This window comes from Mesoplodon densirostris, chromosome 5, assembly GCF_025265405.1.
Source record: "Mesoplodon densirostris isolate mMesDen1 chromosome 5, mMesDen1 primary haplotype, whole genome shotgun sequence".
Lineage (NCBI taxonomy): Eukaryota > Metazoa > Chordata > Mammalia > Artiodactyla > Ziphiidae > Mesoplodon > Mesoplodon densirostris.
Window position 1 is genome coordinate 35,163,998 of NC_082665.1, and position 24,918 is coordinate 35,188,915.

The 24,918-nt window shown below is 35.6% G+C and overlaps 1 protein-coding gene across 1 annotated transcript in view; it reads right to left on the minus strand.

The window, feature by feature from the left end:
- The window catches only part of GBE1 (1,4-alpha-glucan branching enzyme 1), a 294,356-nt gene that overhangs the window by 56,822 nt on the left and 212,616 nt on the right, over positions 1-24,918 (minus strand). The window contains exons 9-12 of the mRNA XM_060098622.1: positions 23,380-23,507; positions 18,983-19,081; positions 13,385-13,495; positions 10,286-10,457 (exon numbers count right to left, since the gene is read on the minus strand). Coding sequence (XP_059954605.1) covers positions 10,286-10,457; positions 13,385-13,495; positions 18,983-19,081; positions 23,380-23,507 — 510 coding nt within the window. The remainder of the gene's footprint in view (positions 1-10,285; positions 10,458-13,384; positions 13,496-18,982; positions 19,082-23,379; positions 23,508-24,918) is intronic.

The following is a 24,918-nucleotide window of genomic DNA, read 5'->3' on the forward strand; positions in this document are numbered from 1 at the left end:
TTCACCCCTATTGGGGTGATAGCACCCTCTTGAGAATGCATGAATAAGGCATGTTTGTGAAACCAGGAAGATAGGCATGTTGCTGAAAATAAGTGCATGCATACTTCGTGTAGAGAAGGAACATGCTGTATGAATCAGGTAGTCAAGGAATTGTTTGATTATACATCTTCCAAGAGTATATAAAAATATGTATAATGTGTTGATTTGATGTACTTATATATTGCAAAATGATTACCACCAGAGCTTTTGTTAATACCTCCATTGGGTCACATAATTACTATTTTATTTTTGTAGTGAGAACATTTAAGATCTATTCTCTTAGAAACTTTCAAGTATATAGTACACTATTATTAACTGTAATCACCATGTTGTACATTTCCAGACTTGTCTTATAACTGAAATTTTGTACCCTCTGACTAATATCTCCCCATTTCCCTGCCCCTATCCAGTCATTAGTTTTTATTGCTTGATCACTCTCCTTTATTTTTTTAACTTTTTAAAAATAATTTTTCATTTTATTTTTTATTTATTATTTTTTAAAATAAATTTACTTATTTTTGGCTGCATTGGGTCTTCATTGCTGTGTGCAGGTTTTCTCTAGTTGCGGTGAACAGGGGCTACTCTACGTTGCGGAGCATGGTCTTCTCATTGCGGTGGCTTATCTTGTTGCGGGGCACAGGGTCTAGGTGCGAAGGCTTCAGTAGTTGTGGCACTCCAGCTCTAGGGCACAGGCTCAGTAGTTGTGGCACACGGGCTTAGTTGCTCCACGGCATGTGGGATCTTCCTGCACCAGGGCTCGAACCAGTGTCCCCTGCATTGGCAGGCGAATTCTTAACCACTGTGCCACCAGGGGAGCCCCATTAGTTTTTTTTTTTTTTTTTTTTTTTTTTGAGGTACGCGGGCCTCTCACTGTTGTGGCCTCTCCCATTGTGGAGCACGGGCTCCGGACGCGCAGGCTCAGCGGCCATGGCTTACGGGCCCAGCCGCTCTGCAGCATGTGGAATCTTCCCGGACCGGGGCACGAACCCGTGTCCCCTGCATCGGCAGGCGGACTCTCAACCACTGCACCACGAGGGAAGCCCCCCCCATTAGTTTTTTTAAAAGTAATTCATAAGGGTCTATTAGACAATGGCGTACAAACAAAGATGCAGAGCAGTTTCTGGATTGTTTCTCTCAAGCTATAAAATTCCTCTATAAAAACTGAAAGTTGACATTTTTAAAGTTTAATAGTATAAGCTTTTTAGTTAATTTTCAATACATTTCCTAAATATGTTTTTAAAGGGCAGATAACTCGGGGGCTTCCCTGGTGGGGCAGTGGTTGAGAGTCCGCCTGCCGATGCAGGGGTTGCAGGTTCGTGCCCCGGTCCGGGAAGATCCCACATGCCGCAGAGCGGTTGGGCCCCTGAGCCATGGCCGCTGAGCCTGCGCATCCGGAGCCTGTGCTCCGCAACGGGAGAGGCCACAACAGTGAGAGGCCCGCGTACGGCAAAAAAAAAAAAAAAGTTATGCTATCATTCTTTTTAATTTATAATTTATGCTTCTACAGGTACAACTTACTTTAAGCAATTTAATGATATGAAAATGTTTTCATGAAAGACAAATCAGGTGGTAATTCTTTGCTATATTACAGAATTCTTTAAAATAACACATTTTCAATTGCATCTCAAATTATTCATTTTCAAACTCTAAATTAAAGAAAACTTTTCCAAATGATAGTTATTTCATAATGTGAGTTATACCTATACTACCTATATTTTTAAAACTGCTTAAATCAAGCACCTGGATCATTTTTGAATTATGAAATAAAATGCAGAGGTTGATTCAAACTTGCACAAAGAAACGTATCTTTTATATGACCTACATAGACCAAAAATTTCAAGCACTATTACTTGATTACTTTGGATATAAATATGCAGTAAGAATAATTTACCTCAATAATATAATGATAGTTTTATCCTTATATTACATAACTTAGGTGGAATTAACAATTAAATTTCTCTTTCATTTTGAGGCAATAATCAGAGGGATCCTAGTATTCGTACAGTTCTGGAAAATGGCAGTTTTATTTTCCTCATAATCTTCAGAAAAATCTTTTTCTTTTAATGAAGTAAATGATTTTGAACCCATCCACAAGAGATACATCCAATTTATTGATTGATGTGAATAGTGTGGAAAGAACTGAGACCTACAGTTTTAAACCAATTTTAAAGGACTCCAGTGACAGAAGATCTTGCAGTGCTATATTTAGTGTGAGGTCATTGCCCCCTCAAATCTATCTCTCACATTTTTAGTCCAGTAACATATCTAAACTGTGGATCTGACAATGTCAATCTCCTTTAAAACCCTTCAATAGCTCTCTATAACCTGGCCTCTCTCTCATCATTCATGTCCTAAATTAATATGTCCCTCATTCTGTTTCACCTTCTTAGCTTTTCGTAGTCACCATTCCAGTGAGGGACACTCATAGAGGATCAGGATAGAGAGGAATGGGGCACTTTAAACTGAACCCCCTTTCTGCAGGACACCCTCCCTTATAGCCCACCACTTCCTCCCCCACGAGTATCAGTTTAGTGTTCTTTCCTGGGGTACTCACACTGCTCAATGCGGATCTTGAAGGTGACATTTATCACCCAACACACTTAGGGCTATCTGGCTTTGTCAGTCTCCTTCCTGGATACTACGTTCCATGAGCTAATGCCTACATCTTCTCTTTGTAAGATAGGTCCTAGGCTGGTACTTGACCTGGCAGTAGGTGCTGAATCACTGTAGAATGAAGGAAGCATAGGGGACTAACAAGTCATTTGTAAGACTGGCTTGAAATTTGAGAATAAGTTACTTTCTCCCTTGATTTGTTTCAGATTGCTGCACAATATAAAATTTGGTTTGTTATTTTCCTCTTTGACTTACCTCCTCAGGAGGGATGTCTATAGCTAGAGATTTACCAACATCACTAACAATCTTAGCATACATTTCAGGTAAAATAATAATAGAGTTGGCCCTCCGTATCCCAGGATGCAGAAACCACGGATACAGAAGACTGTACTGCGTGATTGTGATTTTACATAAGGGACCTGAACATCCTTAGATTTTGCTATCCTTGAGGGTCCTGGAAGCAATCCCTGCCCCCTCACGGGAACTGAGGGCTGACTATATTGGCTCATATGAAGTAGTGTGAGGCAGACAGAGCTGTGCTCAAATTCTGGCTCTTGTATTGATCTGAACAAGCCACTTAACCTTTCATGTCCTTTACATGTGAAATGAAGGCAATAATTCCTACCTCTCAGGATGGCAACACAGGTTTAAATTAGATATTATATATAAAGCACTTATTGTACTGCCTTGCTCAGGGTAAATATTCAAGATATTGGAGCTAGTTTAAGACTAGCATGTTCAAAGACTGTCAAATGAAGACAAGTCACCCAAATAATATGCATGCCCCTAATCCCTCAAGGAAAATACATTCCCAAAGAGAAACTTATGTCTCTCCAGTGAGAAAGGAAAAAGAAAAATTACTATATTTCCCAAGGAATTTAATCTCTCTACTACTAACCGAGATTAGTGTGTATATTTCACCATCCTGCTTTGTTTGGGGGAGTGAGGTGGGGTGGAGAGTAAAAACTCAGATAATGATCTAAAGTTTTAGAGGCAAAGAAATTCACCTTCTAAATCCTATCTCCTGTTGGCAAGTTGCTCAGGAGAAACGCTGTCAGAGCAGATTATTTGTGGTTAGAGCAGTCACCATCACATCCCAAGAGATGACAGCCATACATAGCTCACCAGCTCTGGTAATATACAATCAATCACCTTTTGCATCCTATAGTTATAAGGATTTTTACAGCCTGTTTGAATAATACTGGAAAAGTCAGCCATTCAGTCTTTTAGCTAAAATAAACTCTCTGATCAATCCTGCTTGGAAGGATCTGGGGGTTTCTTGGTAACCTCAAGAAGCCTATGAAAAGCTCTAAAAGGCTGTGAGCCAAATAACAAGACTTACTGTCTAGTAAAAGTGGAGAGAAGAGAATTAGTAAAGGAGAGAAATTATTCAAGAGCCTAACGCCACAGCTGAAATACTGTGACGTGTAAAGAAAATCCATACCATGGGACCAGTGGGGGAGAGTGGGATGCTTATTCATTTATTGGCATATCCTTTAGGCAGATTCCACCAATAAGATGAGGTTATCATCCAGGTGGGCCTTTGGGATTGGATCAGGGGGAGGCTTAGTTAACGATATAACTCTAAATTAGGAATCCAGGGCTAGGAATGATGTCCATTATATATTAATTTATCGTTACTCACATGTCCTAGGATAATATCTTATTTTTTCCCTTCTTAGGAAGATGAGCAATTTGACAGAGGATCCTGGACCTAGCTGACTCCCTGAATTTAGAGGATTCTTCTGTGGGACACTGAAGCTCATAAAGTGAGGCTTTGGAGTTCTTTTAAAATGCTAGGTAACAAAGTAATAAAGAAGTTTTGATGAAATTTCTATGTTTCTAAATAATGTTAAATTACATAGTTCCTCCATTCTGCAAACTCCACCATCTACAACTCAACAATGGAGCTAGAGAAGTTTATATACTAAACTTTTAACCCAGAGCTATGTGGATAGTGAGTTCATTCAATGTTATATATATATATATATATATATATATACATGCATACATACACATACATATACACACACAGTATACATACAGTGTGTGTTTGTGTGTGTGTTTGTGTGTGTGTAGTAGCCTAAGAGCAAAGAATTCAGATATTAACTTTAGAAAAAATTGTGCTCTTTTCCCTGGGACTTATTTTAGGGTCCAGGCCCACTTTATTGTTTTGTTACATTAGGAAATCTGCTATGCAGCCTACATGTTGAACTTCCTATTTGTGATTATCTCACCTTGAGGAGAGAGAGATGAAAAGAAAAATAAGTGTCTCCCATATGTGGGAATTTTCTTTCTTTATAAAGATATGATCATATACCTTCTCCAGGAGAAAAGTCAGTGTCCTAGATGGTAAGTTTTGGCTTAAAATCCATAACACATGAGGAATAATAATCCATTGGTTAGCATGTTCTGCACAGAAGAACAATCTTATTTTCCCAGCAAGCCTCTCTAATGAAATAAGCATTTGAACCAACAGTAATAATGAATATCTCTACTTTCTGATGCAGTTTTAGAGCAATAAACCAAAGAGAGAAAAAAATTCTTGTTTCTGGCGTAAAAGGCTTAGAGGCAAATGACCAGAGAGCAGCAGACCTTGCTTAGATGGATAAGGACTGGGGTCCTGCAGTGGGTCGCATCTTATTGCTTTAACCATTTCTTTGGAACTTCAGTAGGAGGTCAGCCCAGCTGAACAGTAGTGTAGGGAGAATAATTTACACCACACCCAATAACACCACTGACAACCACACAGACCCCAAAAGAAGAAATGCAGGGACTTATACAGATATCCTACCCTAAGATCAAGACGGGAAGAATTAAGGACACATAGGCTCAATTGCTTCTGTTTTCCTCTCAACATCCAGATTACTAGTAGACCCTTTTCCTATGTGTAAAGGGTATGATGTATTCAACTTGAACAATGTGAGTGGGCTAGAGAAAAATGTGGATAAATTACATCAGAAAATTCTTCACTAGGTTAAGATGAACTTCTCTAAAGTGACTCTTCTCCCAGGTTATAATCGTCAGCAAGGATTTCAAGGTTCTTGTGTGAAAATTAACCTGTCAGAAAGAACACTGCTGGTACTGAGCGGGGTATTTAAATCACGTCGGGAAAGGGACGGGCAAGTCCCTCAGCTAGCCCACAGTGATCCCAGCACAGTCTGGATCTGCCTTTGGCCCAACTTTCATTTTTGCACTTCCTTCCCATCAGTGGATCTCTGTGTTATATTATATCTCCACAAATTAATCACTTTGTGAGATTTTTTTAAAAACCACTAGTGGGCTTCCCTGGTGGCGCAGTGGTTGAGAGTCCGCCTGCCGATGCAGGGGACACGGGTTCGTGCCCCGATCCCGTAAGATCCCACATGCCGCGGAGCGGCTGGGCCCGCGAGCCATGGCCGCGGAGCCTGTGTGTCCGGAGCCTGTGCTCCGCAACGGGAGAGGCCACAGCAGTGAGAGGCCCGCGTACAGCAAAAAAAAAAAAAAAAAAAAAACCACTAGTGCCACAGTCTCACGATCGCTGACTCTGGCGTGAAAGGTTGATGAGGCTCAGGGTTCAGTATTTTAAAGATCCCCAGGTAACTGCAGCAGTACTTCCTTCTTAGCCCCATGCTGTACTCATGTTCCCATTAAATGCCAGCCAAAATGGGTTATCAGTGTGCTGTGAATCAAATTGGGGCCATTACTTTTAAGTCTATGCCATTTAAAATAGATTCTATTTGTGTCTCTGAGCATTTTAACAGGGCTTCAAGCCCTTTACAGCTGCTCATATTGAGAATTTTGCAGTTTTTCACAGCTCAGTTTTACAGACTTCTCCTAGCTGTGTCACATTCAGTAAACTTGCCTCAACAAGCTAAGAGAAAATGCCAAAAACCAGCACTCCTACTGTTAGGCAGAGTGTATGTTGTCCTCTTATAACTGCTTCAATTCCAGCACTTAGCAGGAAGACATTTAAAGTTTTATTGTATTCCTATCTATCAGAAAAAAGAAGAATTTACAAGTTTGACACTAAACAATCACAGTTGGAAGATGTGAAGTAGGATCACACATTTTACACTGAAGTATAATGTAGCTATCACTAAATGCAGACGGACACAAAATCCATCCAACTTTCCCTGTGGCTTTAGGGAGAATGTAACATATTCATTAAAGAATGTCCCACAGAATTTCAAATGTCAAAATACAATATAATCATATTGAGAAAATCCTTCAAATTTAGTAATGGAAATTTCATAATACTGCTGAGAGAGAAAATGGCCCGTTTGTAATTATGCCTCTTTCTCTGCAGGTACCACTCATTACAGAAACTAGGAAAACATCATGGTAATGAGATTCCTAAACAAGAAAGTAATAAAAACAGATGTACGCATACCAGATGACCACACTGTTAATAAAAGACAGTTTACTCCATTGTCATGATTTTAGTTTGTTTATAAATAGAGAAAACAATATAAGAAAAGTGGAAAAGGCTTCTCATTTAAATTTTATCTGTTGATGAAAATCTATTTGGGAAAGCTTCTCAATACCAACCAGGAAAACTCCAGAAGCAGCCCCATTCCTGTTTGCCTTGTTTGCTATGGGAAGTCCAAGTCCAGCCTCCTGGTCCTTCATTGGCCCTTCACTGACAGTTGGACTCACAACATACCCATCATCTGTCCCAACTTCCCTTCCTTGTACTGTGCCCTCTACGATTTCTGTTCTAGAACCAGAGAACTTTCCTATATCTTTTACATCCTCTTGGTATTCTCTCTTTACTTCCTAGCCTTAAGGAATCTTTAAAAAATTCCAAAGCCCAGGCTACAGCCAAGGCCAATTCAATCACAATTTCTAGTATTTTTTGAAACTCTCCAGGTCATTCCAGTGTGCAATTTTGAGAATCAGTGATTTATGGGTTCTCTATTATATCAGCTATTTTCTAATACTTTCAAAACCCTTTCCTCTTTTGACAGATGCCTGACAAAATTCCAACCCTTGATCAACCATGGCCTTCTAGGAAAAAAAAAAAAATGTCACACAACAAAGAGGTTGATTTGGTTTATAATCTTGATTACAAATCTCAAATGAGCATTCAGTATTACCTAGATATCCTACTACAGTTCTCTAGTATTTTCATGCCTGAAGATGTCTATTTCATACTTCTACTTTTTTTCTCAAAAGTCTCTTACTCCTTCCACGCTCAAATGATGACCTCACTGATACTATAAAAGCTATCAAGCATGAACTTCTTTGCCTTCACACAACTCTACTTACATCCAGAAATTGATATGAAAACAATTGGTTTAACTGAATGCATGAATAAATAAATGAGGGAGCAAATCAATGAGTCCCAATGATTCCAGATTATTTCTGACATTTCAGTTTTATGCAGTAACAGCTGATGTCATGGGGAATATGTATTTTATGATTACAACATGAGTTTTCAGTTTTCTGGACTACCATGCCACATTATAGTAGTGAAACATTGTTAGTTTTGTTGATTTTAACCCTGCTAGTTCAGTACTTTTTAAATGAGAAATTGGAATCACTTTTTTTGTTTTTTTGGTTTTTTGCGGTATGCGGGGCTCTCACTGTTGTGGCCTCTCCCATTGCGGAGCACAGGCTCCGGACGTGCAGGCTCAGTGGCCATGGCTAACGGGCCCAGCTGCTCTGCGGCATGTGGGATCTTCCTGTCCTGGGGCACGAACCCGTGTCCCCTGCATCGGCAGGTGGACTCTCATCCACTGCGCCACCAGGGAAGCCCCATCAGACCTTTTTTAATCTGAAAGTTATCAATATTAAATTAACTAGGGCCATTAATTCTCCATCTTCTGCAGATAGTTTTGTTTTACTCTGATGCTCTGTTGTATGCTATGGGCTAGAATTGTCTTCAACAAAGGACAGTCTCTCAGGAAAAAGACTCTATCAGGTACCTCAAACTACTGACACTCTCAACTCTTCGCTATAGGCTTCTGAGATGATATTGCTTACACAACTTCCAGACTAAAGCAGTAAGCTAAGTCAGGATTACTAGAATTCTCGGATGCAGTGGGCTTCAAGAATTAATGACAGGACTAACAGCATGAAATCAGAGGTCTTCTTTGATTTTATTTCCCTAACAAGAAAGTTGTTTTAGTTTCCATATATATAAGGAAGCTCTTTCATTTTCTTTTTAATCTATCTATATACACTGCAACAATTTAATAAACCCTGCTTTTGTAAATGAAATAAAACATTAAAAAATCTCTCACTTTACATGGTGACATAGTTGTTTACCTAAGCTCATTGACTCCACCTTTTCATCAAGATATAATTGAATTAACTGTGCGACTAAGGCCTTACTGGAAAAGCCATACTCGTGAATGATGCTCATTATGTGAAGGAGGACTGACTAGTTGCCTTTTAGGAACTGAGGCCGGTTGTACTCATGAATACAATGCCTGCAAAGTCCACCCAGGAAGCCCAGCCTGGTGCCTGAAAGACAAAGTGCCGTCTCACAGGTCATAAGGGCCACTTCCTGACAGGTTGGGAATATTAACAAATTTTGGTGATCCTGAGAGGAGAGGGATGCACTGAAAAGTACAGGTTGTATGGGTGAAATCTGGTGTATGGTTTATTGGGTCTGGCTTCCTAATCTCAAGTTAGCAAACAATAGAGGCTTTTAAAAGTCCAATCTGAGGGCTTCCCTGGTGGTGCAGTGGTTGAGAGTCCGCCTGTCGATGCAGGGGACACGCGTTCATGCCCCGGTCTGGGAAGATCCCACATGCCGTGGAGCGGCTGGGACCGTGAGCCATGGCCGCTGAGTCTGCGCGTCCGGAGCCTGTGCTCCGCAACGGGAGAGGCCACAACAGTGAGAGCCCCGTGTACCGCAAAAAAAAAAAAAAAAAAAAAAAAAAAAAAAAAAGTCCAATGTGAGATTTTTTAATAAAAATTTCCAGATAGAAATGAATTAATCTGAAGCTCTACACCTTTTATTGTAGAAAAATGTCAGTCTTCCATACGTATTTTCCAGTCTTTCCAGCTCTCTCTAACCTAAAAACTGGTGAAATTTCCTAAAACTCAAATGGTCATGGTTGACCAAATAGAACTGAAAAATGGTATTAGCTGATTTTTATGTTTTATCATTCAAGATCCTTCAGACAACAATGACCTTTGAATATTCATATTTTCCTATTTTCTAAAATAAATATATATTTTTTGTCCATCACAGTATCTTGGGCGTTGGCTTCCACATTTATAATACCAGTATACTGGTATACAATTACCTCAAAGAAGACCAATAATATTAGCTCAATATGCTATGACATGACAATTATATCCTTCTTATGTTCAATGTATTACAAACACTATAATAATAAACTCAATGATTAAATTCAGAATAATAATTCTGTTTAAAAAAAGTTCACCCCATTTATTGACAATATTAAATAAAATACCAGTCATTAGATTACTTTTGCATCATGTATTAGTATAACAATTATCTTAAAGTAATTTAATTTTTACAGTTTACACATGACAGTGCTTTAAAGAAATAAAGTTATAATTTTCTATTTTAAACCTGAACAACCAAACCAAAATATTCTACATAACTTATGTCATATATAATATTAGTTAACATTTTAAACACAGATTGGATATATGTTCAGCTCATACTTACCCATGAAATTGAGATAGCCTTCTCCGCCGAGTGTATGAGTAATGAGTCGAATCATTTTATGAAGCTGTATTCCACGATCAATAACTGGAGTAAACGGGGTTAGAACACTCATGTTGGTATACATTTCAGCATCCATCAACCAAAATGCCAGCGTCTTATCCCCAACGAGTGCCTATAAAAATAAAAGTCACTGAGATAAATGCAAATAATAGGTACTAAGCAGCTGTGATTTATACTAGAATAACATGTAATTATACAGAATGGAAACAATGCAGAAGAGGTGTGTGAATTAATATTAATTTCATGTATTTTCCAACAGTCACTATGCTGAAGGTGAGCTGGTGAAATACATGAGAGACCTCATGTACCTATGTTTCTTTCATTTTTAAAATAGCTTGTTGAAAAACTCATGATAAGCTACCTGAATATTTGTTATAATAAGCTGATGCTTCACATTTTTTGAAGTTAGAATAAACATGTATTTTAATGTTGAGAATACTAACAGATATTTTTTCTTTTTTTTAGGATTTGAACAATGAATTTTTTAATTGAATGAATTCTTTAAATTCTATAGTGCTTTACAATTTTCAAAAGTTTCACATACATGATTTCATATAATCCCATAATCTTACGTTAAACTATTAGAATACTAATAGATTTTTAAAAGTATCTTGCATATCATGATTTTATTGTTTTGAAAGAATGGAAGAGTTTCCTAAAAGTAATTTATATGTATATGCATTTATATTTATATAGATGTATTTATATATATAAAATATGTATATAAATATATTACAATGGACCCTCTCCCCTTCAGCAGCAAATTGACAACTTTTTCTTAAAATGTAAAATTTGCTTTCTCATATTTGCCATCTAATCTAGAATTAGTTTATTTTATATGAAAATATAATAGTTGACAAATGGGGCAGGTTAACTCAGAAACACCCTGAGCAGAAGAGGCCTCTTAACAATCTGAATTATTTATGGTTAAAAACAGCTAACTAATCCCAAGTGTTATTTATTTATTTATTATTTATTATACATAGTGAAACATAGAGACTAAACCATAATCTCCTCACCCTATTACTGTATGATTATTTTCATTTTTAGAAAAATATTTTTACTTATAAACCTATTTTAATCTCTAAGCTATTTTCACATATATATTCATATTTATAATTTGTTATCAGGTTTAAAACTCAGTATACATTTGTTTTTATAGAAAGAACTAAGCAATTTGCATCTTTTTGTACATTCCTGACAATTTGTAATATAAGGCAGAATTATGTGGATCTTTAAAGTATGAAATAATTCTTGGTAAATCCATACTGTTTCTGTACATTTGGGGAGAAAAATTATGAAATTAACCTACCAGTTTCATCTTCAATTTGTTTATTCCACTCATTTATTTATTCTTTTATTCATTCATATAAAATACACATATATTGGGAGCTCAAAACATGCTACAACTGCTAGGAGTTTGTAATAGGAAGATATCATTTATGCATGCATTTTAATTTTCATATTGTTATGTATTTGGCAATGGGGATTTATGTATGTATGTTATGTATTTGGCAATGGGGATTCCCCCATCCTTAAATTAATACTATTCATTTCTTATTTTGTTACGTTTTGGTTCTGGTTTCTTCATAGGTATTTATTTGATCTGCTCCACAGCCAATTTAAGTTGAAAAGAAAGTACTGCCCCAACTAGGAAGATGCAAAACTTAATATATGTCTACTTTATGAGTGAGCAAACTTTCTGTACAGGCCAAACAGTACATAGTGTAGGCATTGTGGGCTCCTTCCTCAGTCTCAACTACTTAAATATACCATTATGGCTCAAAAGCAGCCATAGACAATAGATGAGTGAATGAACATGGCTGTGTTCCAATTACCTTTACAAAAACAAGCAGCAGACAGAATTTGGCCCATGGGCCTTGGTAGCTGACCTCTGGTCTACTTATACTTTCTTAACAGTTAAAGGAGACACCTGAAAAACTAGTGTCTACCTTAAATTGTCAATTTCTGCTGAAATACCAGAGGAGCTTATTGTTTTAACTTTAATTTTCTGAATACATATACTGCAAATAATTTCAGAAAGTTTTACTGTCTTTTTAATGTATAAGGAGTTCATTTTATGTTGCTTGTGCTGGTTCATAGGCTTTATATAACTGAATGGCCTTTTCCTGCATTTATTTATGTTTATTGAGTGACTACGAGGAATAGCACAGTGCTAAGGCTGGAAATAACAAAGGTATCAGAAGCAAATTTTCTGCTTAAAATGTGATGAGAAAGTGAAGAATGGGGAAACTATTTTTTCCCTATACACCTGGATGAAGGCTTCAGGGAGAGTATGTCTGAGCTAGGGCATTAGGTCTTTACACGAGCTTCCCAGGTGAAGTAGGCATTTGCAGGTGTGTAGGGAAAAGTACAAGATTGGAGCAAGGTTGACCTACTCAGGAATGGGTGGAAATTTAACAGTATTGAAGAATAGAACTCTTGGAGGGTTGAGCAGAGAATAAACTTTGGCATGGGCCAGGATATGACAGGCTGTGAATGAGAAGCTTTAACCAAAAGATCTGGGTTGACAAAATTAGCTTTGCCCTTTGGAAAATACCTCGGACTACATTAGAGAGGATGGACTAAAATCAAGAGGAACAGAGGTCAGGGTGATCAATCAGCAAAAGATTTGAATGACTGAGGGAAAAAATGATGAAAGCTTGTGAAAAGGTATAACAGAAAATTTTTAGAAGGAAACCTAAAATGGAAATTAAAATTAACCTGGATTAGCACCAACATTCCTCTTGTGACAACAAAGGAAAAGACATAAGATAACACTTGAAACTGTCATTCACAATCATTTAATTACAGTTTGGCAGGGTAAAAGTGGTACTGTATTTTGAAGCTGGAATTTATGGATCTACAAAATAATTTTTAAATGTTTTTCAAGTATGAATAGTTGTCACATAAAATAGACAGATAACACATTACATTAACAGTATTAAACTATAGAAATTTGTACTGTGATATGTTTATAATTAGGTATGTTAATAAATACAGACAGAGACAGAATGGTTTATACACATATTAATTTACCTGATCATGGCTCTCTGCATAAGCAATGCACTTTTCAAGGGAGCGTCTGTTTGTGAGTGTATACACTATATTGCCCATATCCCAATCTTCATCTTTATATTCTTTAAGTAACTAAATAAAAGACAAAAAATAATTCCAATACAGCATTATCATCCTTGCTTTAAATCCCAGTCTGAGGGTATACATCATATCAATCCAAATTATTTGAGATGCAGATATAAGCAAATCCACAGAGCAAAAATATCTTTGTAAAAACTTTTACTGAAATCACAGCTTTTATACAGACTATCCAAATGACAGTGGTGTTGCATGTGTGCGTGCATGTGTTTGTTTTTCTGCAGATGATTTGATCACTGCATTTTAGGAGTTTTGTAACCTTTTTCCTCTGTAATAGCTGCTACCTCTTGATTAATGACCATAGTGAAGTGTTGTTGTGCGGTATGTCTTTCCACAACTTCCACAAGGTAGAGATATACTTGCTACGTTTTTAGGTTTGAATAAAAAAAAAAAAATAGCAAGAATAATGTCTTGTTCTGTTCTTAAAAAAATTTAAAACAACTGTTATTTCAAAGTGTAAAGCTTAATTATCATGAAATAATTATCATCTTAACAGACCACACATTTTTGTTTCCACTTCAGCTGCTACTCAATCTCCAGTGTGGCTTCTGTGCCACTAACACCTCTTCAGTGCAAATGACCTTGACAAAATCTCAGACTATGATTGTCTCCTAGGTCAGTAATTGCTCTTTCTTAGGCAAATGCTTGCAGTACGTGATGATAATGCTGACCCTACCCCTTCCATGAAATGCTTTCCTTCTTGGTCTACCATTGCAAAACTCTTGATTGTTTTGTTTTGTTTTGTCACCACTCTAGACATTCTGTAAAATCCCTTCCTCTGCCTATCCTATAAAAGCTGGTGCTTCTCAGAGTTAATAGCGTAAAAATAACCTGTCCTTTTACTCAACACTTTCTAAGTGGGTTCATTTCTCTTGTCCAAAAGTGTCAATGGCACGCTGATAGAAGCAGAATTCTAAAATGGCCCCTATGATTCCGGCTCCCTCAGATTCACATCTTTGTATATTCCTTAACCTGGAGTGTGGGAGGGTCCTTTGAATACAATGGGTGTCCTTAGAAGAAACTGTGAGATAATAACAGTAATGTTTTTAGTTGCTAAATTTGTGGTAGTTTGTTACACAACAATAGAAAATTAATGAAGATTTTGGTACAAGAAATGGGGCTCCAGCCTGCTTGTATCTTCCTTTGCATTTTTTTTTTTTTTTTTTTTTGGCTCAGTGGAATTCAGAGGTGCTTAGCCAGCCTGCATAATTGCATTGTGAATCACTGAGCACCAGAGGACAGGCTGTATTTAATGGCCACCCATAGGTGTTTACATCCTAATACCCAGAGTCTGTGAATATGTCACCTTACATGGCTAAAAGGACTTTAGAGATATGTTGAAGTTAAGGACATTGAGATGGGTAGATTATCCTGGATTATCTGGATGGGCCGAATGTAATTGCAGGCATATTTCTTAAAAGATGCCTGAATTGTCAGAATAAGAGAGAGATTTGAAGATGCTACCCTGCTGGCTTTGAGGATGGGGGAAGGGACCATGGACCAAGGAATACAGGAATACAGGTCCATGCTTTTACAGGCTTTTAGAAGCTAGAAAAGTCAAGGAAACAGAGCCTCCAGAAGGAATGCATCCTTACTAACGCCGTGATTTTAGCTTAGTAAGACCCATTTCAGATTTGTGACTATATGACAGTAAATTTGTGTTATTTTAAGACACTAAGTTTGTGGTACTTAGATACAGCAACAATTTGAAACTAATATGCCCTATACAAATATGCCCAATTAAGTTCGACTACTGTGTAAAAACAATTCAGTGGAAGTAGGTTCAATGGACTTTTCAACAAATCATGCTGAATGAGTTAGACATCTATAGGCAAAAGAAAAACAGAAAAAAACCCTTACACGTTGAATGAACAAAAACTAACTCAAATGGACTATGGGTTTAAATATAAAAGTAAAACTATAAAATGTTTAATAGAAAACATAGGCGAGTCAAAGAATTCTTAGGCTTGTCACCAAAAGAGATCTCTAAAAGGAAAAAAAAAATGATAAATTGGCCTTCATCAAATTTAAAGGAAACAAAGAACTTTTGTTCTGTGCAAGTCCACATGAAGACGATGAAAAGACAAGCAAAGACTGGGATAAAATATTTGTCAACCACATACCCCCCCACAAAACAGTTGAATCTAGACTATATAAAGAACTCTCAAAACGCCACAGTAAATAAATGATCCAATTAGAAAATGGTCAAAAGACATGAACAGACATTTCACCAAAGAGGATATCCAGAAGGCAAATTAGCACACGAAAAGATGTTCATCATCATAAGCCATTAAGGAAAGACAAATTAAACCCATAGTGAGGTATTTCTGCACACCTGTTAGAATGACTAAAATAAAAAATAGTAAAATAGCAAATGCTATTGTTCGATGATGTACAGAAATTGGATCTCACCAAAGTGGCTGGTGGGAATGTAAAATGGTACAGCTACTCAGAAAAATACTTTGGCAGTTTTTTTAACAAATTAACATCCAACCACTATAAGGCCCAGTAATTGTACTTTGCGGCATTTATCCTAGAATAATGAAAATTTATGGTCATACAAAAATATGTACACAAATGTTTATAGCAGCTTTCTTTACAATAGCCAAAACCTAGAAACAATCTAGATGTCTTTTAATGGACGAATAATTAAACTGTGATACATCCATGCCATGGAATACCATTCAACAATGAAAAGGAATACAGTGAAGTAGAGTCACAGATATAAACAAACTTCAAGTTACCAGGGGATAAGCGAGGGAGGGAGGGATAAATTTGGAAATTGGGATTGACATATACACACTACTATATATAAAATAGATAACTAATGAGAACCTACTGTATAGCACATGGTACTCTACTCAGTACTCTGTTATGGCCTATATGGGAAACGAATCTAAGAAAAGAGTGGATATATGTATATGTATAACTGATTCACTTTGCTGTACACCTGAAACTAACACAACATTGTAAATCAACTATATTCCAATATATTTTTTTAAAGTTAAAAAGGAATAGACCACTGATACATGCAAGAAGCTGGATGAAATCCCCAGAGAATTTGACTGAGAGAAAAATGGCAATTCCAAAAGGTTACATACTGTATAATTCCATTTATATAACATTCTTGAAATGAAAAAAATTTAGAAATGGAGATCAGATTAGTGGTGGTCAAAAGTTAAGGAGTGACTGTGGGAAGAGGGAGGTGGGTGTGGTTATAAAGGCAACTTTTGTGAAACTTGTGGTAGTGGAAGTGTTCTATATCTTGACTATGTCCATATCACTATCCTGGTTGTGATACTGCACCATAGCTTTGCAAGATGTTACCATTGGGGAATACTGTTTAAGAATTCACCAGAACTCACTGTATTATTTCTTACAACTGCATGGAAATCTACAATTATCTTAATATAAAAAGTGTAATTAAAAAAACTATATATAATGAAAAATACCAGATGCTCAATAAATATTTGGTGGAATTAATAAATGAATTCAATTAGATACCTATATTACCTTTACATGAACACTTCAGTTATTAGATAATAAAAATGATCAAATAAAATGAAAGAAGATACAGCAAATTTTGGCATATTTTAGATAGGCAAATATTTGTTCAGTAAATGACTAAACTAATATGATATCCCAAACTACTGATTTTGAACTCTACAAGTAGAAAATGGTAAATAATTTGCTTCTGAACAACAAAAACATGAATGAAATCTAGCATTCTAATCTAACACATACTCTATGTGTAGATAAAATGCGTGACACATACATTCTGAGTATAGTTGTCATTTCTATCAATACTCTTGTGTGTTTTATTGACATTTGGAGGGATGATAATCATTTATGGAATTTTTTTTAATGCACAAATTATAAAAGGACTGGAAAATCACTGAGTTTTTAAAAAAATATTATTTTAACTCTCTCTTGTCTTATTAACCAAGGCTCCCACTTTGGTGATGAAAAAAGATGTTAAATAATTACATAAAACAGAAGATGATATCTGTCTTCAGAGGGTTTACAAACTACAAAGACAAGATGGCCATATCCTAAACAGAAGACAATACATTTTTTTCTATTTATATGACATACTTCATAGTATAGTATCTTGAGCATACAAGGTAGTGAAATATTTAGTAAGTTAAATTTTTTTTAAAACCTGACATGATTGCTCAGAGGAGGAAATATCCTACTGTGAGCCATGACTGACTGGAAAATAATTCTAGGTTGATGTACACCTTGAAATATCCTTGAATTTGCCCAAAGACTGATGAAGGCTTTTCAGTAAAAAAAAGTAAGATTTGGTACTTGTGAGGGGAAAAAAGTCTGTGTGGAAGATTAGAAATAATAAAAGATGGTGGGCGGATAAAGAACCTTCAACTAAGGTAAGAAACTTGAAGACCACAGCATTTTTTTAAGGTAACAAACACAAAGCAACTTTCCCAGGTATTAAAGTTGGAACACACATTTGTTTGTTCCTTTGATTTCTAAGTCTAATCGCCTCTGTAAAACCCTTGCTTTTCGACCTGACAATGTTTACAAAATCATTATAGATGGAGAAGCGGAAGTTGTGCTGGTAGAGTTTTAATGTCACAGCTGTGCACTGCCCAAATTGCCTAGGGATACAGAAAAGACAATTAAGAGATGATTACAATAACTACTTCCTTCAGAGTAGGCTTTATGTTTTTTCTGTGCAAAGTTAAGTTCTTCTACCATTGTGATCTCATGGCACCTGTTCATGTCTATACTAAAGGGCTTATCAGAAAGCAATGATTATTTGATATGTATCTGACTCCTTATACATATTCAGCCTATGATTACAGACTTGGCCACTCAGAAATGTTCTAAATCAAATCTGTGTAACAACTTTAGTCTTTTAGACAAACATAAAATGAAACAAAATATAATCCAAACTACTTGAACTGTCATTAAATTTAATAAAATTGTATTAGAAATTATATGCAAGGTGTCATGTACAATTATTCATTCCTAGTGCCTAACACATGGTAAGGGCTTTTAAATGCTAAATGGAGGAATGGATAAATCCAAATCTGTTGAGAAAAAACCATACTATTGAAGCAAGTACTGGGAATTAAGGAGTGACTTCTACATTAATTGATGATTTGCAGGCAGAAATGGATGCGTTGATGACGTTTAATGTGTTTTAAATATAGAACACCGAACTTTCATATAATTGCATTGATAAGGCAAAATTCCATTTACACAGCTAACATTATATCAATAATATTTTCTCTGTGCCTGTATAATGCAAGTGTGAATACTTTAAATTAGAACTTTTAGAAGTTTGAGAGGCACCTTATTAAAAAGCACAAGAAGCAACACACTAATGAGAGAATTTAATACTTCAATTATATCTGTAACTAATGATCACAACCAAGAAATAAATCAAAGAAATAATAAATAAACCAACATAATACATAGTATCTGCAGGAAAAAAAAATTTACATGAAACCTTACCTGGATCCATTTATCTGGAATTGCCATGGCTAATCGATAGTCAAAGCCACCCCCTCCCAGGGAAATTGGAAAACACAGAGCTGGCATTCCTGATACATCCTAAAATAAAGAGCATCAGCATTATCAGTTCATATTGCTCAAATTTTTACTATATATTCTTCTGACAGTAAAATCCAGGCCAATAAATACAAACAATAAATAGGGGCAAATACTCTTGGAGCATTTTGGTAGCATAACTGTAAAAGTAGATAAAATTGTGATAGTGTATCTCATTTCCCATTAAGATTTTGTGTAATGCTTTTCATTTCAGGACAAATTTGATCTCTTTTCCTTAGTAGCACATAGAGAACACAAAATAGTAAAAGTGTTCTTGTTGAAACATAGCTTCTTACACTAATTTTTGAGTACTATATTTATTAACTACTGCTTTCATCAAACAAAAATACATGTGCCATATATGTTATTCTTGTTCTCTTTGTATACAGCATGGACATATAGTGTATTTTGTGAGAACTTAGCTTCTGATGAAATGGAAAGTAGAGTTAGCACACTAAGAGCGAAGCAGCAAGATGGCTTTCACTATAGTCAGTTACACTTGGAAAGGGTCTTTGAGGCTATCTAGTGGATTCTCTTCATTTAGAAGATATAGAAATCGAGGCTTATTGAGGTGAAGGGATCGTTAAAGACATGTTTCTCCATGGTAGAGCCAGGACTCAGACATCTGGCCTTTTGACAGGGTCTTCCTACTGTCATGCCACCACTAGATTATTGGTAATCAAATAAATATACAATCAAACAGATAAGTAAAAAAAAATAATGGTACAAGGACGCAGATGCAACAAAATACATTATTATAACAACTGTGGTAAAATATGGGACAAGTACTAGCAATTCTAACTCCACAATATCTTTCCAATAAATTATTTTCCTTTGCTCCATTTCTACAGACACTATCTTATTTAACCTACATTACTGTTTGCTTCAACTACTATGTTTCCAAACAAAGTTCCCCATCTCCAGTTTCTCTTTACCCTAGTTGTTGCCAAAGAGTCTGCTCCTATCACTGCCTGCACATAGCTTTCAATAGCCAACAATAAAAAACTCAAATTCTTCAATTTAAGATATAATTCAACAATTATACTTTAAGCATTGACAATATAGTTCACTATTTGATTATCGGCTTCCTCATTCACTGTTAAAATTTAAGATCCATGGAGCAGGACTTTTGTTGCTGTTGCTCTTGCCATTGTCCACTGACATATGCCAGGAATCTATAATAGTAGAAGAGTCGCTGGCATAAGGCAGGGACTCAGTAACTCCCTGCTGAGTGAATGCATGAAGGTGCTGCCAAGGATTTCAAGATACATAAGACATAATACTTGACTTGCTGGATTCATGAACTAGGACCTAAATGAATATGCACACACATACACTTATCACGAAATGACAATGTGCGTGGCTGTCATAATTGTTAGCTGAAGTACACAGAAAGTGCAAGGAAGAGACCTCTATCTTTCCGTCGTTATTTCTACTATTTCATTTCAAATATTCAATACCTCATCCACTTTGAAACATTTACTCTTCCCTGTACTTGTCACAAGCTTTTCTGTGTGTGTCATTGCCCAAGTTCTTCTTTGGATCATTTTCCTTACTTCCTATGAAAGACTATCATATACTCTGAGCTCTCTGAGACTTAACTGCTTCTTCCACACCTCATCCTCAAACTCGTCCCACAGAAAAGCCGGAAAAAAAGAAACATATGACCTCTCTGGACTTCCAAAATATGTATTAATTGTTTTCTAATGGAAGAGAGCTACAGTTAAATATAGTACATAGTGGAATACATCCATAAGAAAGTATTCGTCAATAATATCTTATTTCTAGATACTTCCTTATAGTTTATAAAAGTGAAAAAAGATGAATTAAAAAAAGTAAAAAAGGATGAATGTTTAACAGAAAAGAAACCATGTTAAAAGAATTATATTTATCAAAATATGTCACATTTTCACAGATATGATAGGTACTCAGTTCAATTCCTTATAAACACTGGCTGAATATGTATTAAATCTCAGGCACCTGTGTTAGGCACTGGAATTACAGACACAATGCCTTCCCAAAAGAATTTTCATAAGACCCAGAGTTTTCCTAAGACTGGTGATAAGATGGCATTAAAGATCAAGATAATTTTTCTCAAGAAAACATTAAGGTACAGTCTATATTCGGTCTACAGCTAGTTTTAGCAAATAGTTTGAAAGGAAATAGAATCTGCTAAGAAAAATATTTGGACACCAATTGGTCTTAACTCCTAAATCTGACTCCTAAAAGGCTGCCCCATTAATGCACATGAGACATTTCTAGCTCTCTTTTGGAAGTACAGAGTTAATGACTATTCTTTTAAAATCCTAAAAGAAAAAAAAAATAAGTAAACGTAACGGTCACTAAAATAAATATGCTTTAAATATAAAGGAGTTGATGCTTACTGACATAGGATATTAAAATGATCATGTATGTTTCAAATGAAGTTAAAATAGTTTTAATTCTTTAATATCTAAAGATGACTCATGACTATTCCAGAGGGGGAAAAAGTCTCAGTCATCAAAAAAATATTTTTAATTAATACAGCAAATATAACCATGTATAATAGTAGATACACAGAAAAAAGGCTTCAATTTTAATAACTATCATTATAAATAAATTCAAATTTCTACTACAGGACTTTATGTATAACATTGCATTACTTATTCATTATACCACATTCCTTTCTTAAAAAAAAAGTTCATGAGGATCAATTCCACATTTTGAAGAGACTCCCACTAGACAGAAAAGTGATGTATTGAAATTGAAGTAGTTTTCAATTTAAGTAGAACAAATTGAAGACACATCTTGTTTTAAAAATATCTAAAACCAAGTAATATAAAGTAGGCTAAAGTCTCAAAGTTTCCTTGGTAGAGACACTGATAATCAGACAAGAGCTCCCTAGATGATGAAACTATTTTACTTGAAATGAATGGAAAGATCAATGTAACAATTTTAAGTTTCATGTATTAAATAATTACTTCTTTTTCTTCAGTACCCACTTCTGATTTGTGCTGTCATTAATTGTTTGTAGTAATTTGTTATATATAACATCTCGGCTTCAAATTGCCATAAATATAATTAAAAAACTAATTAATTTTTTGATGTTTGACAGAAAATATTCAAATATATAAAGACAAAATAAAAGTTTAAAAATACTAATTTACATTAAAAAATATGCAGCACAGAAAGTGTTAGTAGAAGTACTAAAAAGACTTGTAAGTTATGACCAAATATAGGTAGGTAGAGATTGTGAAACAATACAGAGTATCAAAATGGCATTGTAATTGTGGGGTTTTTAAATTTTACATGAAAATTTACTCCAGGAATTTAGGATCTATTGCTCTATTCCTAGAAGATAGTTAGGAGGCAAAAGGTCTCTGTTCTCGATCCAGAGATAAACCAGGAAATCATATCACCTAGTTTGAGATTTGGAGTTTTGAGAAATGATGTATAGAAAAAAGGCTATACAAATAATAAACACTACAGGAAGGAGACTGTCACTACTGCATATCATTCCAATGAACAAAATGCCAAAAATGTGAAAATACATCTTAACTCTGACTCTTTCAATAGCCTTACTACTTTTATATGCCAACCACTACACTTTGTATAGAACAGTTTTAACATACTAAGTTCAATTTTAATAATAATTCCTAGTTAGAGGACTCACAAAACCAGAGGGACTTTACTACTAAATATAAATTAGCATAAGCGTTTAACAAACTTCTTAATTTATCAAATTTATCACCAAGAGGGGAATTGTCAATTATGCATATACCGAATTATATCATTACAGTGCAGCTTTGGGACAGTTAATCATGAACCTTCAGTAATCATGAATAACTAGTGAACATTTGGCAATTTCAGAGCAATAACGTAAACAAGAAAGGTAATCGCATAAGAACAAGAGAGGTTTCAGAGAAGCTCGAAGGCAGTGATCCATGCCATCTCTAATGATTAAACCAGAAAGGAAAAAAAAAACTTAAATAGCCAGATGCATATTAATATTCAATTCTTTTCTGTGCTGAAGGTCACATGGGAAAAGGACCTGTCCACTGATAGGGGTATTTTACTTTCTAATCACTGGCAGTTTCTTTTTTAACAATGGAATAATGACAAGTAATTAGGGTACACTATCTGCTAATAGGAAAAAAGTGAATTCTGAATAATGTGCCACCCACACAAGGTAGCTGCACTATAGTCAGGGTATAATTGCATTTATGCAATTACTGACAACATAGAGATTATTCAAATATTGTATGCTGACAAAATGTTCTATTTTAAAAGGGGTCAGAGGGTAGAGATCATTATAGCTTTACCTCAGCTATTGTTATAGAATCTGGATACAGCGTGTGAACCAAATGATTTGCCAACATGATATAAGTCAAAGCGTCTTCATCTACTTGTAGTCCAAAATACTCATGGTAGTCACCGGAAAAATTCTGACCTAGAGAACAGAAAACCAATATGGATGCATCATCTTAGCATGCAAGTTTTAACTCTGCACAAATGCCTCCACCGATTAGTTGGTTGATATCAGTTTTGTTATCATAGCAAAATGTCATGAGCCAGCAATTATATGATTTAACTTACAAAAGTACTCCATATCTACATTCAAAGTTCAGACAATCCTGCAATTCAATTTTTGTTTTACAAAAGCAAACAAAAACTCTGTGATTTAAAATTTTAATTTAATTTGAACTGAATTTTACAGGAGAAAAATAAAGTAAAATGATACCAAAAAGGGCTTCCCTGGTGGTGCAGTAGTTGGGAATCCGCCTGCCAATGCAGGGGACACGGGTTCGATCCCTGGTCCGGGAAGATCCCACATGCCGTGGAGCAACTAAGCCCGTGTGCCACAACTACTGAGCTGCACTCTGGAGCCTGCAAGCCACAACTACTGAAGCCCACGTGCCTAGAGCTCATGCTCTGCAATGGGAGAGGCCACACAATGAGAAGCCCCACGCACTGCAACTAAGAGCAGCCCCCGCTCGTCACAACTAGAGAGGGCCCGCAGACAGCAACGAAGACCCAACGCAGCCAAAAAATAAATAAATAAAAGAAATAAATTTAAAAATAAAAAATGATACCAAAGAGATTCATAAATTTTGTTTTAGATACATTTTTTTTGTCACACTAAGAGATCTTAATGTTAGCTAGTTCCTATTCGAGCCCTCTGAAGAAAAGCAAATATGAAAACCATCATAAAATTGAGACATAATGTTTATACTATTTTAAATATGGCTACAATTTATGCAGCATGGTTTTCCTATGATGACAAAAAGAGTTTAAAATCCCTCAACTTCTACTTCCTCTTCCCCCAACTCCTGATTTGATTACTTATAGTATATTTCACTTTTTGGTATTATATTATGTACTTTATATTCCTTCAGTTGTTTACTCTTATTTTGAATTAAATCTAATTAGTGCTCAATGCCTGCCTTTTTTCCCCCTCATTTCCTATATCTCAGTTCTTTATTTTGGCTCTTTTTTTTCCAGTTTGATGGATTCTATCTCGAAAGGATATTTTCACAGGTAATTATGGAAGTTTTATTCTTCAAGTTCTTTCAAACTTATCCCTCAATGGCAATTCAAATATTCAATTCTCAAGTAACACTTTCTTTCCTTAAGAATTTTGTAGACATTGCTGTGGCAATTCAGTGGTATGAGCCCAGGCATTTTTTTTTTCATCCATGCAGGTAAATTGCTTTTTTTCTACATATTACCTGATGAATTTCTCTTTATCATGGAATTTTATAAATTAAATACTGTGTCTTGATGTCAATTGTGTTATCTCAATTTTTTCTGGTATATTATGTATTCTTTTGCTGTGAACTTACAGTATTTGTTTCTTCTTT